Source organism: Caloenas nicobarica, chromosome 3, assembly GCF_036013445.1.
Source record: "Caloenas nicobarica isolate bCalNic1 chromosome 3, bCalNic1.hap1, whole genome shotgun sequence".
In the NCBI taxonomy this organism is placed as follows: domain Eukaryota; kingdom Metazoa; phylum Chordata; class Aves; order Columbiformes; family Columbidae; genus Caloenas; species Caloenas nicobarica.
Window position 1 is genome coordinate 61268485 of NC_088247.1, and position 18251 is coordinate 61286735.

General features: G+C 38.2%; 1 protein-coding gene across 3 annotated transcripts in view; it reads left to right on the top strand.

Moving 5' to 3' along the window:
- The first annotated feature begins 674 nt into the window (after positions 1 to 674).
- The window catches only part of PEX7 (peroxisomal biogenesis factor 7), a 46558-nt gene continuing 28981 nt past the window's right edge, over positions 675 to 18251 (top strand). For 2 of the 3 annotated variants that reach the window (XM_065632860.1, XM_065632859.1), the window contains exons 1-7: positions 675 to 829; positions 2264 to 2321; positions 3815 to 3965; positions 7115 to 7192; positions 7500 to 7608; positions 17315 to 17421; positions 17811 to 17924. In XM_065632860.1, the coding sequence (XP_065488932.1) occupies positions 703 to 829; positions 2264 to 2321; positions 3815 to 3965; positions 7115 to 7192; positions 7500 to 7608; positions 17315 to 17421; positions 17811 to 17924 (744 nt within the window). In that variant the 5' untranslated portion in view covers positions 675 to 702. The remainder of the gene's footprint in view (positions 830 to 2263; positions 2322 to 3814; positions 3966 to 7114; positions 7193 to 7499; positions 7609 to 17314; positions 17422 to 17810; positions 17925 to 18251) is intronic. The other variant, XM_065632861.1, reaches the window with a different exon arrangement.

An 18251-nucleotide genomic window follows, 5' to 3' on the forward strand; every position in this document is an offset into this window, starting at 1 on the left:
AAAGGAAAAACGACAGGTAACATACATATACGATTGAAACACCTCATGTATTCAAGCTGGTGCACAGAGAATGAGCTGATGTACGTGTTAAATGGCATATAAAAGAACAGACTGACTTTCAAGTTTGGAGTCATCTCCTTTTCACCCGAAGGTTATTTTGCAGAATTGTTTATAATGAGAAACAGGCAGCGAGTGGTCAGAGGCCTGGTCTGGGCCAGAGGACCTTTAATTACAAATCACACTGGGCTACGTATGAAAGCCTGACAGCAGCGAGTAACACATTTCTCAGCAGGCCCCCCTAAGCTTACGGGTTTGCTATGAAGAAGTCAGAGAACAAGGCGGCGCGGGGGGGACAAGCCACAGAGGCCCCAGGCTGCAGCCTCCACCCCTGCACAGCCCGTCAGAGCGGGACCCGGCAGCCGCTGGGGGCGTCTGGCACAGCAAGGCCGAGCGGGATAGCCCCCCAGCGCTAGCAGCACTTCCCCTGGAGCCCAGGGGCCCTCGGAAGCAGCAGCGGCACCCTCTCCAGCCGGGCCCGCCGCCGCAGCCCGCCGCGCTGACAGCGTACCGGGCCGCCCTCTGCCATCACCAAAGATGGCGGCGGCGCCGCCGCTTCAGCACCGCCCAGCGGGCTGGGCGCTTCCGGCGGGGCCGTGGGCGCGGCGGCTTCTCCGCGCCTGGGCCGGGGCCCGGGCTGCGGCCATGGGCACGGCGGGCGGCGGCGCCGGTGCCCTGCGGCTGCCCGGGCTGCACGGCTACGCGGTGGAGTTCTCGCCTTACTGGCCGGGACGCGTGGCCTGCGCCGCCTCGCAGTACTACGGCATCGCAGGTGCGGGGCGGGGGGGGGCGGTACCCGTTAACGTCCGTTCCCGGTGGCGGCTCCTTGCGGGGGCTCGTTGGTGGCAGCACGTGCAGGCGCGGGTGTCCGGAGATTTCCCTTTTCGCTGCGCTGGTTTTGCTTTGCACCGCGTCTGCTCCCCATGGCCGGGCGGGGGTGGGTGCCGGAGCAGCTGCCCAGCCCGGGGGCTCCGCTCGGCCGCCCCAGAGCCTGTCAGAGGAGTGTTAATTTTATAGAGTCGAGAGTAAATATAGTGGTGGAGACATACACAACGTGAATGAAACGTTTGCAAATCTTTTTCACCTTAATACGTTAACCACGGTCCCGCTGGAGAGGCAGAGCTGAGCCCGTCTCAGCGTTGGGGCCTTTTCCATTAACAGCGGGAGCGTTGCTCCTGAAAGCATTCAGTTTAAATAAGGTTTCTCAATGTGGAATTACTTTGACGAAATCCCAGATATATGGGAAGCTGGTGAGCGGCCTGGAGCACAAGTCTGATGAGGAGCAGCTGAGGGATCTGTGGTTGTTTATCCTGGAGAAAAGGAGGCTGAGGGGAGACCGGATCGCTGTCTACAGCTGCCTGACAGGAGGCTGTAGCATGGAGGGTGTTGGTCTCTTCTCCCGTGTAACAAGTGATAGGATGAGGAAATTACCTCAAGTTGCACCAAGGAAGGTTCAGATTGGATATTAGGAAATAATTCTTCGCGGAAAGGGTTGTCAGGCATTGGAACAGGCTGCCCAGCGAAGTGGTGGAGTCACCATCCCTGGAGGTGTTTAAAGGGCAGTTAGACAAGGTTCTTAGGGTCATGGTTTAGTGCTAGAGTTGGTTAGGTTATGGTTGGACTCGATGATCCTGAGGGTCTCTTCCAACTGAAATGATTTTATGGGAGAGCAGTTATCCACATGTGATTCCTCAGAATTTAATTATTTGTTTCACATCTGGTGAGCTGTGTTTGTATTACTAGTTTCAGAGGGAGGGAAAAAAGGTATTATGTCTGCTGTGTTAGCAAAAAATAAAAAGGAACTCCATGCTAGTCTGTAACATAAGGCCCAGGGGGAAAATGCTTTCATGCTTTACAAGCAAGTTGTTTCACCTACGGGTATACTGGAGTAAAAAAACCAAAACCAACCAAACAAAACCAAAAAACCCACAACACACACGCACAAAACCCAACACACAAAAACCCAAACAAATAAAAACAAACAAACAAAACCAACCAAGAAAGAAAGAAAAACAACCAATCTTATGTCAATTAATTACGGTTTTAGAGAACATGAGACAATAAGGTGTTTATTTATGCAGCTAATTGGCCTCTTAAAGTTCAGATGCCATTTGTGTTTGCACACTGAAGTTACCTCAGAACCATAATAGTTTCTTTTGGCTTGAGGGAACTAGTTGTGATGTTTTGTTTTCATTTGTTGGTTTAGGTTGTGGAACTCTGGCAGTGCTGGAACAAAATGAAGCCGGGATTGTCCTGCTCAGAAGGTAACATAGGTTTGTGTTTTATCTTTGCAAGAGAAAAACTAATTACATACCTGTGAGAACAAGACACAACCCAAACATTTTGGGTTATTGTTAGTGATAAAAAGTATTGTTTCCATGCTATACTATCTACTGAATGCTTGTCTTTGTATTTACTTACAAATGATAGGTTTACATTGCATAGGTTGTGTTATAAGAAGTAATCTGGATTGCACCCTTTCTGTAGTATAAACCATTTTATAGAAAACTGACAATGTAAATTAAAAAAACCCCTTTCTGCCCTAGCATGAAATGAGAAGTTTTAGCTTTTTAGGAGCAGTGCATTGCCACTTAAAATTATGCACTTATGGTTGACTTATACTGAAAATAGATCAGGAAGCTCCATAAAGTCATAGAGTTCTTTCTTCAGAGATCCAGTATTCTAAGGGTTTGAGAGGAGTTTGATTTATATTCTGGGTGGGAGGAAAAAGGTTAGGAAGGAGGAGGTTTAATACTTGACCATAATTGACCTATTTTTTTTTTAAAGGAAGTTTGAAAACAGCAATTGTTTAGATTAAGAAGCCTGAAATAGAAATGTTCAACAAATAGTCATATTCAGAGAGACTGTTTTTATTTCATAATTATAAAGCTAGACTCTTTGAAGCTGTTCAGCACTGCTAGTTCTGCTAAGTGCTCTGGTTTAGTACTGTTCATTTCTATATTTCTAGTGACATCACTTAATTTGTGGTGCAAAGTCCTGTAACTTCCTGAGCCATAAGCTGTGTCACTTTCTCAGTCAAAATGTTCTGTGTGCCTGCCTTTCCCTTGTCATTACTGCAGAGTGCCATGAAGTTTAACCTGAGTATAGCTGAGCCTTCAGTGAAAAGGTGGTAGATAAATTCATATTTACCATCAGATAACAGCAGTCATTGATAGTTGTTGCAGAGCAACTAATATATGGTATCAGATCCCATATAATGAATTGTTGGTGTGTTGAAAGCCCTTTTAAGGGAGTGTAGTGATCTTTAATATGTTCTTGACTGTCTTTCTGTTGGTTTTTCATTGTGACTCAGCTTCTTAATGGTGTTGCAAATTGGATAGAGCTCTACCAACACACAGTTTTATTTCTTTGTTTGCCACAGTTGTTACAGACAAAGAGTTTGTACCTCTGTAGCAACACCTTGGAGAACTGGTAGATCAGACTGATACATGTGGTACCTCTGTCTCTGTTTGCCTGGCAAGGTTAAGACTGAAATCAGGTTTCACTCTGTATATGGAAGGTGCTTGACTCATTTATCCTTTAGCTTAATCAACCTGTTCTGGCATACAGTCGTAAAAGCTGATATTATAACAAGTAAGTAACTTGTAAGGAGATATACTGGAAACTCAAACACATAGAAATGCTGTTTAGAATGGTAAAGAGGGTGATTTAAGGAAATACTGTCTTTGCATTTAGCTAGTCCAGACTTTTATGTCGTGTTTTGTCACGGACAAATATCTTTATTGTTCTGATTTAGTTTTGACTGGAATGATGGCCTGTTTGATGTGACCTGGAGTGAGAATAATGAACATGTATTGATCACTTCCAGTGGAGATGGATCTCTGCAAATCTGGGATACAGCTAAAACCAAAGGTCCACTGCAAGTCTATAAAGAGCACACTCAGGAGGTAAATCAGGCAAACTTGAAAAATTTAATGGACATTCTAATGTTTGAATTATTAAAAGATTTATTTGTGGGCTTATAATCAAAAGTGGCTTTTGTTGTGTATTTTTTATCTCTGTTTGGGTCCATGGTTTAAATTTATAATTTAACATTATTTTGAATATAAAGTTAATTACCTGTTGTATGTATTTGTATGTACATTCATATGCTGTATTAGGCACCTGGGAACTGCTTATCTTTTTCCATTTTAGAATCTGTGAGATCCTACTCAAATAACAGTATTCAAATATTGGGACAACATGTATTTTTTTAGCCTTGGTTTGATACCGTTGCATTTGATTTTCTTAAAATCTCGGTTTCTTTATGTAGTGCAATATGGATAACAAAAAATATGTTCATAAATGTATTTGTGTATTTTAAGGACATTTATGCTTTAGTATATTTATCTTCACAAAGACCTCAAGATTTTTTCAGATATGTAGCATAAAGCTAAAAGCTGAGTGACTGCAGTTACATGACTGTATTCTGTACCTTGTTTCTTTGTAATTTTGCTACTTTAGTTTAATGCATGTACTGCGTCAATAAAGAATTTTGAGACATGAGTTTGTATTTGTGACCAGGATTTTATTACAGTGTTCAAAGGGTGATGGTACTAATAGAAAAATGTAGCAAAGCATAATAGCTTTTTTTTTGTCTCTCATTTTCTCATGGAAATTCTGTCCATAAGTTTATTTTGGTTCTGCTACACCATCTGTTGTTAGTGAAGTAAACATTACTGTGTCCAAGTTCTAGTTTAGCAGGTGGGCGCATTCAACCATGAGTTAGACAGACAGTATAGGAAACATGGGTTGAGTGTTTATTGTGAGATACAAAAGGTTTGTATTGATTCTTTATAAATGTGCATTAAGAGAAAGGATCTCGGAGGGAATATACGTAATGGTTTGTGGTAGACGCTGGCAGACAGTGCTCTTTAAAATGATTGACTGACTTCCTAATCCTTAATCCCTGTCTGACATTCCTAATGACAATTTTGTCACTGCATTTTTTAATATTTCTAATGCAAGACTGACAGGGATCTGTTTCTTGTTTTCTATATGAGATCATTGTTCCTCCTCAAAAAAAAAAGTGCATTTTAAATTTTAAAGGCCATCTTTATTGTCAAAGGACAATGAGTTTTATTCCAACACTAACCAACTGCTGAATCTCATTAATAAATTAGACTAATTTACTTTGGTTTGATGAAGTCTCACAGGAATGTGAGACAATAGCAGGCTTGAATTAAATTTGTCTTGTAAAGTGACCCTGAGCATTTATTTTGAACTATTTGAATGTTTTTACATCTGTTTTCATCATCTTTTCATCTTCCCTGAGGCATTTCTTGCTGCTGTTCAGGCATAAACTAGTATTATTGTGTTTTGTTGTTGAAGATAAAGCACTAAAAGATTAACAGCAAAGGTTTATGCGATGTTATTAGTCTTTCCAAGTTGCTTGACACAGCTTCTGTTGAAGCATCTGTAAATTTATGTCGGATGATAGTATGAGAAGGAAAGAAGAATAAAAGTGAACCTTACTTGGTTCTCGATACCTTCTCATCGTTCTCTTCCCATTACCTGGACCTGCCACGTGCCAAATGGAAAATAGCGCTTGCTGTTTATAAGCATGTTTCTGAGCCTGTTGTCTGTTCTGTTAGTAATTCTTGCCCGAAGGAGAATTTGCCCAGGTCCCGTTGCCTCTGATGCAGCTGCAGAGTGCTAGGCAGTCCCCATCTCACGTCTGCCATACGTACACAGATCCGCGTCACAACACGGCTTCAACAGGCCCATGTGCTGATAACTTGTGAGTGAGCTGTGAGCCATGCGTGCACTTCGCCGTATCAGCCCAAGAGATCTGATACAGCCCAAAGATGTGGGGCTGGGTGAATTGTGTGACACAGGTGCTTGTTTCTCAGAGATGTATTTATTTCTGGAAAATTTTGGACGTGAATTTGAGAGCCAAACACTTCAACTAAGCTGACTTCCATAGGGCTGTTGTGTGGAAGAGGCACGCTATGTAGTGATATGTTTAAGAGGCATTTCCAAACAGCAGCAACTTAGGAGTTGAACACAGGCCGTCACACAGATTCAGGGGGAAGGAGAGTGGCAAATGTTTCTCAGAAGCTTGGGAGCCACTTTGGAGAACTGTGATGTCTTCAGCTAATATTTATCCACCTTAGCACTGAAATTGTTCATGTCCCACTGCAGCTTATTGAGCCATTTTGATGTGACATAAAACTAGATAGAAGAGAATGCACCATCCATGTAGGTAAAGATATGCTGCATTTGAAGATGGAATCATAGAATCATTTCAGTTGGAAGAGACCCTCAGGATCATCGACTCCAACAATAACCTAACTCAAGCGAAGGCTGCAGTTAAGGTATCCTCTGTCAAGGTGGGGACCAACATTAGAATAGACTATCAGAGGAGAGGGAGCTTTCTTCAACTACACAGTGAAATGCAATTTCTTAATAGCTGAAATGATTAGTCATGAGGGAAATTGAGTTTTTAATTTTATTTTGCTTGTTTGAGGATATGAATGGTAAAAAAAGAATGTCATAGAACCTGGAAAAGATGAAAATCAAGAGTATTTTATGGCATGTATTTCTTATGAGCATTAGATACCATTAAAAAATTAGATATCATTAAAAAGCATTTATTGTTAGTCAGCTAAAACCTCAAAGTCAACTCCATAGTCACTTCTGAAGAGAGATGGCATTTACATTTCTAGCAATTAGAAACCGTAGATACTTGAATGAAATTGGATCAGAGATAAGAAATCAGTCTGAATTATGGCTTTTTACAGTGGCAGAAACTTCTAGTGATGGTGGGTCTATGTGGATTTTGTTACTTTTTTTTCTCCTCTGTTTGGGCTCATCTTTTTTTGGATACTTTTCTAAGCCTGTATATGACTTTAATGCCAGACTGAGATGTTAAATTTAATTTTTCTTCAGGTAAATGGCATTGTTGGCAGCTTTTTGGTGGTTGACTGGTGTGGTTTTTCAGCTGATTATGATACGATCTGCAAATCTAACTCTATATTGTGAAGCTTTGGCTAACTAGAGTCTCAAACTTGTATGCTAATGCTCTTTCTAAACTAGGCTGTTCTATCATTTGTAGGCATATAGTGTTGACTGGAGCCAAACTAGAGGAGAGCAACTAGTGGTGTCTGGTTCATGGGATCAAACAGCCAAGCTGGTATGTTGGTTTTCTGCTGAAGGTGATAAATGTGATTTGTTTTGGATCTGATAGTTCTTTGTGTTAAGAAGCAGCATTGATTCACTTTTCCTCTTTATTTTTGTACTGAGGCTGAAATTCTATTTTAACTGAGATGATGCTTTATCCCTCAGCTGATATCAGTTTAAGTATAAAAATGCTTTTCGTGATATATGGCGAAAAGACGTTCATTTAGTCCTTTCTGTATGTATAAAGCTTTTTTATGTGTGAAACCCTTTCCTTTCTTATTGAATGTGTACCTGAACAGTTTTCTTTTTACTTTATTCAGTGGGATCCAGCTGTGGGGAAGTCATTATGCACTTTGAAAGGCCACGAAGGGGTCATTTACAGCACTATATGGTCTCCACACATCCCAGGTTGTTTTGCATCTGCCTCAGGTAAACATGCTGGTAAAGGGGTTGTAACAACAAAAAAACCCTTATATGTTGTTGAATTAGTGCAGCACTTTGTCCAGCAGATGGTAGTGTGTGTCATACATAAAAATGGAAGAAGGAAAGATAAATGTATTGTTGCAGCTGGATTTGTAGGTTGTTACTATCTGTAAATCATCCTCTTGGACAGTTAAACAGGGATCAGCAGTTTTCTAGCAGTCACTTCAGTGGACTTGTAGCAATTTTTTCTCTTATTTTATGTAGCTCTCTTCCATTCACCTCGCTCGTGTTATTGACCACTAAATCATGTTATATGCTTTATTTTGTGTTCTGGCTTACATTTTTGTGCAAATTATCTCTGGTGTCAGTAGACTGTTAGTTCTGTGAGAAACATGGCCAGTTCCCGTTGAACTGTTCTAAGTACTGTTGGACATCTCTGTGCCTTGTTCTGTGGGAAAGGTAATCATCAATTTTACTTTTCTGCTTTGGCCAATGCTAAGAATCTTGCCGGTCAATACAATCATGATTGAGTTGGCTGTACCTAGAGGCAAAGAGATGGTATGGTGAGGTGGCAGTGCTTTCCCAACACTGCTCCTGCCCCAGAGGCACAAGGAGAGCTCTGCGGTGAGACCTGGAACCTGACTGCTGAACAACTGGACAAGGGGTACTGCGAGCCAGAGTTTGCTTGGGAAATAGAGGGGCAGTAAGACACTGCCTATAGACAAATATTGGTAGATTAACTACAAGGGCTTAAATTTCTCTGATTTCAAGTCCATTTGACTTTGTACTGATTTAAATAGAAATTGTTTAGCTCTTATATCAAGAAGGTAAGAAAGTATAAATATGTTTTCCTGTTAGTGAAGTTACAGAGACAGCAAGTACACACCAATGCTGGTCTTCCCTGTTCCCTGAGAAGTTTGAAAAAGTGCACATGGCTTTCATAAAATTTCAGTCTGGCTGTTTCCATCTGACTCTGCTTGCAGACCTGAACTAGAATGACTAACAAGTTACATGTATTTGTTCTGACACAGTAGTGCTTGGAAGCCAGATGCTGGTGCACAGATATTTTCAACTTTTTTGAAGATTCATTGAGGTAACACTTAGTGAGGTATACCTGTCTAATAGGATGTGCAGAAACTTACAGGATTGAGCCCTGTATGAACAGTTCTACTAAAATGCAGCTATATACTACAAAAAAACTAGCATAGTACCATTTGGTCAAGGGTAAGTGGTGTTTTGCTTGGTGTTTTTTGCAAGTTCTAGGCAATGTTATGGTATCTTTAAAGTCCTGCTCAGAAGCCTCCCTTCCACGGTAGTCTTCCTCACAAAATTGCTGACATTCTAGATTAACAAAAAGGCTTTACTGATCCAGCTAGTTGTTTCAAGTTTGATTCTCTCGGCTATGGAGCCAAACTCTCTTCTCATATATTGCCACTTGAACAATTTTGGGAAACACCGATTGTTAGATGCTCTATGTGGTGGTATTTAAATTGGGTACAGCTACAGGCAGTCGATCTGTTCTTTGAGTGACTCAGTGAGTGCAGCTATTGCAAGTTTTGACTAAAACCCTGAAGAGTTCCTATTCTTTTGTGAATTTTGCTTTGACTTTTGAAAGGCACTAATGTATACTGCAGGAGCCTGAAGCTAATTGCAGTCAGTTTTCACCGATTGATGACTCCATAGTATTTTATCAGAAAAACTAACACACACAAAAAGACATAGTATTTTTCTTCTGTAAGTACTACTCAGGTGTGAAGTTAAAATCTTATAGAGTAATGCTAGGTGTAAAATCATTAGGTAAGAGAAAATGAAGTCTCCAAAATGATGGTGAACTTTCTTACAGTTTCCAAAATAAAACATCTGGTGTGCTTCTAAATGAAATAACTTCAAACCAAAGATCTTGTATAGAAATCATGACATGCCGATGTAGAAAACATTTCTTTGTTTGCTTTGATTTTAATTTGCTTTTGGTTTTAGTTTACATTGGAATTTTCCAGTGGTTCAATTAGATTACTTCACTACAGAAAATGCATATTGGGAGTTCTTTCTTTGGTCAGTAGGACTGTAGGTAGGAGAAGTACTCATGACCCTCTAGCTCTGGATATAAATGCTGTTATTGTAAGAAAGGCATATCAGTTTATCTTCAGAGAGTTTACTTCACTGTTTAATGGCATTCTACTCTGCCGGTCAAGATATGTGATGAAAGTTGAGTGGAACTGTTCAGGAGGCTAGACCTCCTCATTTGAAACTTGCTACAATCAACACATTTTATAAGGATGACAGAAAATTATGAGTCAGAAAGCTTAATTTCACTAGTGACTGATCTTCTATTGAACTAAAGTTGGAGCTGGAGAAAAATTGCAATCTCAATGTGATAGTACTGTGTCAAATTTACAGTTATTCCCTTCTTTGATACACTTGCTGCAAGGCTTGACCTGAAGCTTTGTGGTCTCCTTTTGCAGCTTTGTGTTGTCTGAAAAATAGCGTCTGAAAATATGTCTGGAGAGAAACTTTTTGTACTTCCTTTCATCTCCCTTGGTTTTTTAACTTTTTAAAACAATAGCTTGCTGAAGGGTATTGAAATATTCCCTTTTTGAAGGAGACAGCGCTGCTTTGGGATTGTAGTGTGTGTGTGTGTGTGTTCTTTCTCTCTCCTGGCCCTCTTTGTTCCCTTTCTCTCATCCCCCCTCACACATACCTACTCACAACCATGGACTTACATCTTAATAGTATAAAGTCTTAGCACTTCAGACCAGAAATGAACTGTTTCATGTTGCTGCATCTTCAGTTTTGCAGGTGTTAGTAAAGTAAGTTAGGTGTGTTGTTAACCATAGACTGGAAAAAATGTTGGTCTTGAAATGCTTTCCATTTGACTAAATTTAAGTAAAGCAACGCACTTTTAAAAAATAAATATTTTAAAGAAAACAAGTAAGAGGGAAGGAGGTTTCGGAATCTTTTGCATGCCTCACCCCTGCTCTTTTTCTGCCTTTATTTGAATCCACGTAGATGCCAGCAGAAGTTTAATTTCCACTTAACTAACTAGTTTGTGAGCACTGAAAACAGAAAACCAAGTGCAGCTGCCAGCCACAGTAAAATAGCTGCTCAGAAGGACCATTATGTGCCTAGACAACTTTTGCTTGAAGCTAATAAGATTAAGTCTTTGGTTTTGGAATATGACTTTTTCACATACAATTATGAGTGAAAAAATGAGAAACCTAAGACTGTAATATAAAGCAGTTGAAAAAGAATGATACTAAGTGTGGTTATTTTGCTTCATTAAGTCTCTGATCTAAATACATACAAGAAAACTAAGTTTACAGTGTACAATAAAATGTAATTGAATTATAGAAGACAAATATGTCTGATGTTTCAGTTAAATTAGTTTTTATTCAGCATGTGATACACTTGCATTCAGCATTTACAGGGATGCGTGAGGTACTTTACAATGCTGTTGTCTTCATGTACAATCGTTTGTACTCTCAAAAAGCAAGTAAATGACTTATCTTTTTTTTGGTTTGAAATTGGGAGTTAGTAGCAACAGAACAAACTGTTAATTCTGTATATGTAAATAACTGCTGTTGTGATGTCAGTAGCAATTTCTGAGCTGGTAAGATAAGCAGGATGTTCAGGTGTACGTGCAGCACCAAACCAGAGCCCTGGTAAATGTCTGCCATACACTGAAAAAAACAGTGATGTGGAAAATGTCATTAAAGAAGTGCCACAAATGCTTAACAGCATCTTCATGGCTAAAAGGGTTTAATGAGTCATTGTGTCGTTTGCCCAGAAGGTCTCTCTCCCTCTTTTTTTTTTTTTTTTTTTCTTTTCTAAACTCAGAGAGCAAATTGGTGAGAAGCACATAAAGTACCAGATGCAGACAACATTAGTGTATAGTCAAACGTAAATCAGTTCTGCTAAATGATTCTCTGTAACTGCAGAGCAATAGGCCTTGTTTGGTCCTGTGGTTTATAAAGAAAGCATAGTTTATAGTATCAACGGGTTTTATTACCCTTTAAATTTAACAGTGGGAAGTAATTAATGAGTACCATTTTACCCTCATCTGCATAACTGTTGTATCCTTTGATACAGATATGACACTGGCAAATGAAAATATGATTGTTTTGGATTCAAGAAAGCCCAGATTTAGAATAAGTGCTAGCTTTTATCTTAGCTACTGGGACCTCAGTTTTAATATTGCATTCATTTTTAAATCATTGCTAAATTCCTTAAGTTTACCGATCACAGCAGATACATAGATTTCATAACATCTTAAACAAATCATGAATAATGGAAAAAAGTGTTTCTTAAATCTGCAAGATAATGGCTGTATTCATCGGTATTTAGATAGATTAATTGTATTCTTTGCTCTAAGACTTATTTTTCAGACTGAGAGCCCAGGGCAAAAAGTTTTCTCGTACCACAAGAAGGTATGATCATTTCTGGTAAACCTGTGTTGACAAAAGCGTTGTGGAACTGTAGCTTTGCTGGTTTACAAATGAACTTGTAAATCCAGCCTCTGCTCCTCATAAGCCCTTGCATTCATAATTAGACATTAAGGTTAAAATTAAAAAACATTGTTTATCTCTATTCTGTTTTATTGCCAGCCCTGACATAGTGAGTTGCCTTTTTAAAAGTTTGTCTTCTTGCCTACTGGTCTCTTAGTGACAAATGTGTGTAGTTAATGGGTTGTCAGGCTGTGGTTTCATAAGTAAGGCTGGCATGTAGTCTTGGCATGCCTTTCTGTGTTTGGGATCCAAATTGTGAAAGAAAACTAAAAATGAACAAATTATTTTGCATGAAATAACGAGCTGGGAAAGGTGTACATCTACTAAGAGAGTGGTTACTGAATTAACTGGAAACTGATAGCCTTGAGTGCAGCTGCTCAAGATGTCTATGTTTGTTCAGGTTCCTGAAAGAAATTATCTTCTGTTCTGCTATGACAGTGGTTTGTCTTGAGTTCCAAAACACTTTACCAGAGGCTTATATTACATTAGTTTGGTGTGGATCTACTCTGCTTCTTATGAGTTCTTTCCTAGTTATTTTCTTGTTGAATGTACTAGAAAAAATGCCATCATGAACAAGGTTCAAGGCTTTGCAAAATTTGGTCATTTTTGGAATCCAAATCCTCAATGGATAAAAGGATAAGAGGCTTCAATCTACTGCTTGGTACCTTGTACAAATTGAGCATCTAGAGAGTAAACTGATTCTGGAGTTACTGTCTTTTGTTGCAGTTTAGCTAAACTGCTGTTTATGCTAGAAGCTATTAAAATAAAATGTAATGCTTGTTTTCTTGTGTCTAATCTGTGTGGTGAAGTGAGGTGGCTGTTTTCATTTGCAATCTATTGCTTCAAGACATACCAGCACAGTGTTGAATTCATCTGAGTCTTGTGCTCAGTAAGCTTTACTAAATCAGCCTCTAATGTGCAAGATGAAATATATCTCAGGAAATGAGTTTGGTCCTCAATTTATACTACGTGCTAACCATAGTAAAGCATTGTATGCAGGGCGTGCTAGAATATAAAGCACTTCCAGGTTATAATCTTTTATATTAGAGTCTTGTAAAATAATGTTTTAATGTTGAAAAAAAAAGGTAACACTTTTTTGCAGTGAATTAATATGTTTTGGGTCATTTGGGTTAGAGATGGGTACCTAGCCAATATTGCCATTTGCTGAAGAATGCTTTAATAGTAAGTCATAAGTTAGGTCAATTTTGAAATACAAAATTTGTCCGAAGATTTATGTTTAATCGTATTGGGAAACAGTGAAATAAAAGTTTTCACTGATTTTTTTTTTTTTTTTTTTTAAATTATTCTTTTCAGAAAAAGACTCTGTTGAGGTCTTCTCTGAAATAATGTAAAATTCTTTTGATTTTTAGCTTTACAGCATTTTGTATCAGACCAAGAAATTACCGGTTGGAAAGCATAATATGTTTCCACTGGTAATTATATTTACTTGATATCTAGGTTGTGCTACATGGAAATAGTTTTTGTGCATTCAGTAGAGTCCTGTTGGATGATTTAAATAAAGCTGCTATTTGTGTCACTCTATTTTTGACTGTGTGGGATCTCATGAGCTTTATTAATCCTGTTCTAGGTTTGCTTATGCTATCTATGATAGAAATGGACAGCATGATCATTTTAACATACCTAAAAAGATTGGTTTTGAGAAACATGAGATTTGGGTTCTGCTCTTTAGTCTCCCACAGATTTTCTGTTTGATTCTGGCTAATTTAGTCTGGTTTAGTATTTAAAAAATGCATACAAGTAAGCAATTAATGTTAACTTGTAATCATTCTGTGGCACTGCAAAAGTACTTACTTTAAATGAGATTTCTTTGATGTTACACCATATGTGCCAATGCTTGTGTCTTTTATGCTGAATTATTTTCCTACAATAAGTTAAAGATTGGATTTTGGTTTTCCTCTTGATGAGAGAACAGTGTCAGAAGATCAGATCTCTTGCTGTAGAACTTAAAAAAAAATCAGGTTCATTTTTTAAGTAAAACTTTAAACTTTGGTTCTTGAGAAACGTAGTATCTATCCTGGTTAGAATCCTATTTGTCTTCAGATAGTGTTTAAGGTTTCTTGGGTTCTTATTGATCTCCCAAATACCTAGCTGCTTTTTATAGTTAATGTTGTACCTCTGCACTGTCTGGCAATGACTGCTTAGCTGGTTGTTGTTGCAGAATTTAGGAGATTATGATTTATGAATTTGAGTAAAATACATCTGTGAGTAAAAAGTCAGTATAAAACCTACATGAAATTTAAATCTTAAATAAACTGTGTCTTTTCACTATTGTGCATTGTCATTCACATTAGCAGTCTTTATCCCATGTGTGGGGGTGATGTACTTGTAGATCAGCATCTCTTTCAAAAATTTTGAATAGATGAGTATGTATTGTGTAGTTCTATTGATTCGTCCAAGATTTCACAAATATTCATTAAAATGAAAGAAAGCAAAATACAATATACAAACAAATCTGAAATCATAATTATCTAACAGACCAGCAAAAATCTGTTGCCACAGAGAAATTGCTTCTTACAAAAATAGAAATATTATGTGGGGAAATGTTGGCAACTTTTGTGGTTGCTTACTTTGGGATACCAACTGGAAGTGGCTGGTGGTGAATATGATTGTGCTAGGTGTGCTTTATTTGTTTTTTCTATTATTATTATCCTACTTCTGCTTTAACTTATGGAAGAAATACATCCTTTGTAATGCAGATTTGAAGGAATAATGGAATTGTGGAAATTCCAAAATTTTTAACAGCAATTTTTGTTGAAATGAAATGTAAAAAAATATGTAAATATATACATTGTGAGGTCATGCAAAGATGTTTAAGGTAAAAAAAAAAAGTTTCTTAAAATGTATAAGGAGTCAGGATGACACTATCAGCTTTTTTTTTTTTTTAGTTAATTAATCTGATTCTTCCACTTAGAGCCTAAATGGAAAAACTGGATTTGCCTTTGGCTTTAATTCAATCTGTTCTATTCACAGAAAGGTTCACTTGCATGTTGTGTTACTCCATTTAAAACATTTCAGAAATGGTGCCAGCCAGAATTAACAACAGCTAAGTCTAGCATTTTCAAAGAAATAAAAGGAAAATAACTCTCTTTCTTGTGCATCAGCATTTTCTATTAAAAAATAAATAATTAAGGCAATTGTATATTTAGTGTCAAAATTGTTATTGGCTGGGTAACTTTACCAAATGTTTTTGGCCCTCATAATACTACTGTGTCCCATCTCTATCAGTTCATTCTAGTTCACCTGGATTTCTATATTTATTTGCTTGGGAAAAAAATGATCCTGTCTGTAGTGAATTATGTGTTTCCCTTTCAAATCTATGTTATCTGATGAAATTAAAAGAAAAGCTTTTTAAGAAGCCCATTATAGTATCTCTGAAAGACTTAAAGACTCAAACCGAAATCTGTCCTCTGCAGGCAAGCAGATTAGCAAGACTAATGGTGGGTGGATGGGCATTACTACCTTTATTTTTTTGCCAAGACCCTGCTGATCATGTTTCCTCCTCTCCATATGTTTCCCTATATTTAGAAGCTCTGGAGAGATGTCTGGGGCTTCAGCTGCTTGCAAGATGTCATTGGCAGGAGTGCTGTGTGTACACTGAGCAGCAGTCTTGCTCTTGACAGTGTTAAAATAGGTGAGGGGAGTGAAAACCATGACAAATCATGTGTTGTTCCCACCTCACAGGGTGGGATTTTAGCCACCAAGAGTACAGGGTCTCTCACAATCATGGAGTACCACGGAAAAGCGACCAACCACGAGAGCAAAGCTTCCCGCCATCTGTGTGGTACCACAGCCATGAGGCCAGTCTTGTGGCACGTAGTGGAACCACGCTCTCTCTAGCTTCACTTTTGTACTCAAACTTCCCAAATGTTTCCTGTCTTTTTGCAAAGTCTACATGGCCTGGTAGTTAGTGCAACAGGAATGTTGGTTTTATGGTTCTACGGATGGTTTTGTTTGAACTATAGCCAATTTTTGGAAAAGAGCTATGATTTTGTGTGCCAGTGACCAACTAGGCACTAAAACCATCAAAACGCTTGTATCTAAACAGCATAAAATTGTAATTATTGATGACAGCCAATTTGAGGATTTCTAGAAGTGTTTCTGGTAAAGAAACATTAGTAATTTCTTCAGTAGCAAGGTAAAACAGTGTTTTTTTAATTTAGGTAGTATTGGTACATGCTTTCTGTAGAAATCATGGGTGTTTGGATGCGGTTCCTAGTGATTTCATTTGTCTGTTGAATGAACACAGGCATAATCATGGATTCTAAATAATTTTCTCTTCCTGTAAACAAATGAGCGGGAGAATCCATTTTTGCTGATACGAAACTAAATATTCAGGGTTAATGAGAGAATCACAATTAAAAAAATTAAAAAGCATGGTGGTCTTGTCAGCTGATGCAGTTTTCCATGTCTTTGTAAACTATTAGGAACCGAATTTGTAAGAAGGGTGTACACAAATGCTAAAGATTTTTAAGGGTAGAAGACAATTTATGGCTGGAGGTGAAGAGAGAGGCTCAGGTGATTCACAGCTCTTAAGGGGGATCCCCTTCATGGCTTTCTGAAGAGCTCTAGGCGTGTGTTTGTCCTCTGAGGTTAAAGCAGACATTGGTTTTAATATGTGGAACAGTTACAGCAGAATGACTTTCTTCTGATATCCCAATAAATGAGAGTACCTGTGCAGGTTTTGCACATAATGGCTACAGGTAATGCATCTTAAATTTTCCTTTCATTGAAAGAATCTGGAGATAAGTTGCATTTTAAATACTGTTCACTTTTCTGCATGCCAGAAGCATATGTCTAGGTACTTTTTCTCAGCTGGCTTGCAGAGAAAGTTTTTTCATGATTCTGGTCTTCTAAATTCATTTCTAAATGGACCCTAAACTCCTACTTTAATTAAATGTTATTGAAATATTTTACCCTGTCTCCTTTTAATCAAATCAGAGTTAAAATAATAAAGTGTTAGTAATAAAATGAAGGGGTTTTTTTCTAATAAAAGAGCAATAGTAAGTTGATCCCTTTTGTGCATCAATCTGACCTCTGTGTCTGTAACGTCCCTACTTTATTTGGCATGAGTGTCCTCATAATAGTTTGTGTTTCATACAGCTAAGACACTGTTGTCTACTAAGTGCTAGTGGATTAACTGTATCCCATAACTGATTCAACAATTTTGAATGAATGTCTTTTTATTTCAGGTGATCAAACTTTACGAGTTTGGGATGTGAAAGCCCCAGGAGTCAAACTTGTGATACCGGCCCACCAGGCTGAGATCTTGAGCTGTGACTGGTGCAAATATGATGAGGTATAAACCTCTTCATCCAACTGTTTTCCTAATTGAACCACTCTCATTAAATAGTGGGTGGTTTTTTACTGCAACATTAGTTCATCTTCTCTTTATAAAAACATATCTAGTTGCTTTGTTGTTCTCATTTGCTACTACTTCTTCAGAAGGGCATTATTCTAACAGAAGACCCAAGTAGATCAGAGGTTTTGCTTATTCTTTTGTATAGTGAATAGAATAGTCCATAGTGGAGAAACATTTTGTATTTCTCTGTTCTCTTTAAGTTACGCACAGGAGACCTCATTTATGATTATTCATCTGTATTGTTTGATTTATCTAATTTTTGTAGCCAACATACACATCATTGCAATTTAAATTGTCTTGATATATTTGTTTTATCAAATCATCAGAACTTGCTGGTAACTGGTGCAGTTGACTGTAGCTTGAAAGGCTGGGATTTGCGGAATGTCCGGCAACCAGTATTTGTCTTGCTTGGTCATACCTATGCTATCAGAAGAGTAAAAGTAAGTTCTATTTTACTTGCCTTTGACCACCACTGAATTATTATGCTTTTTTTTTTTTTTTGGAAAGTAGTAATATTTTATATTATCTAATAACTAGGAAAAAACCAACAAGTGTTGAATATTTTAGATGCTACGGTGACTGTTCTTGGAAACTTTCAGTTTAGCACTGTAAAACATTTTGGTATTTAGCAGATTGCTGGGATTTCGCAGTAAATGACATCTTCAGAGTCAATATTTCCATGAGTGTTCAAGAGCTTGAGAGAGGCTTAGGAGATTTATTTCAGCTAAGTTATATGGGAAGTTTTAGATAGAGAAAATACCTTCCCT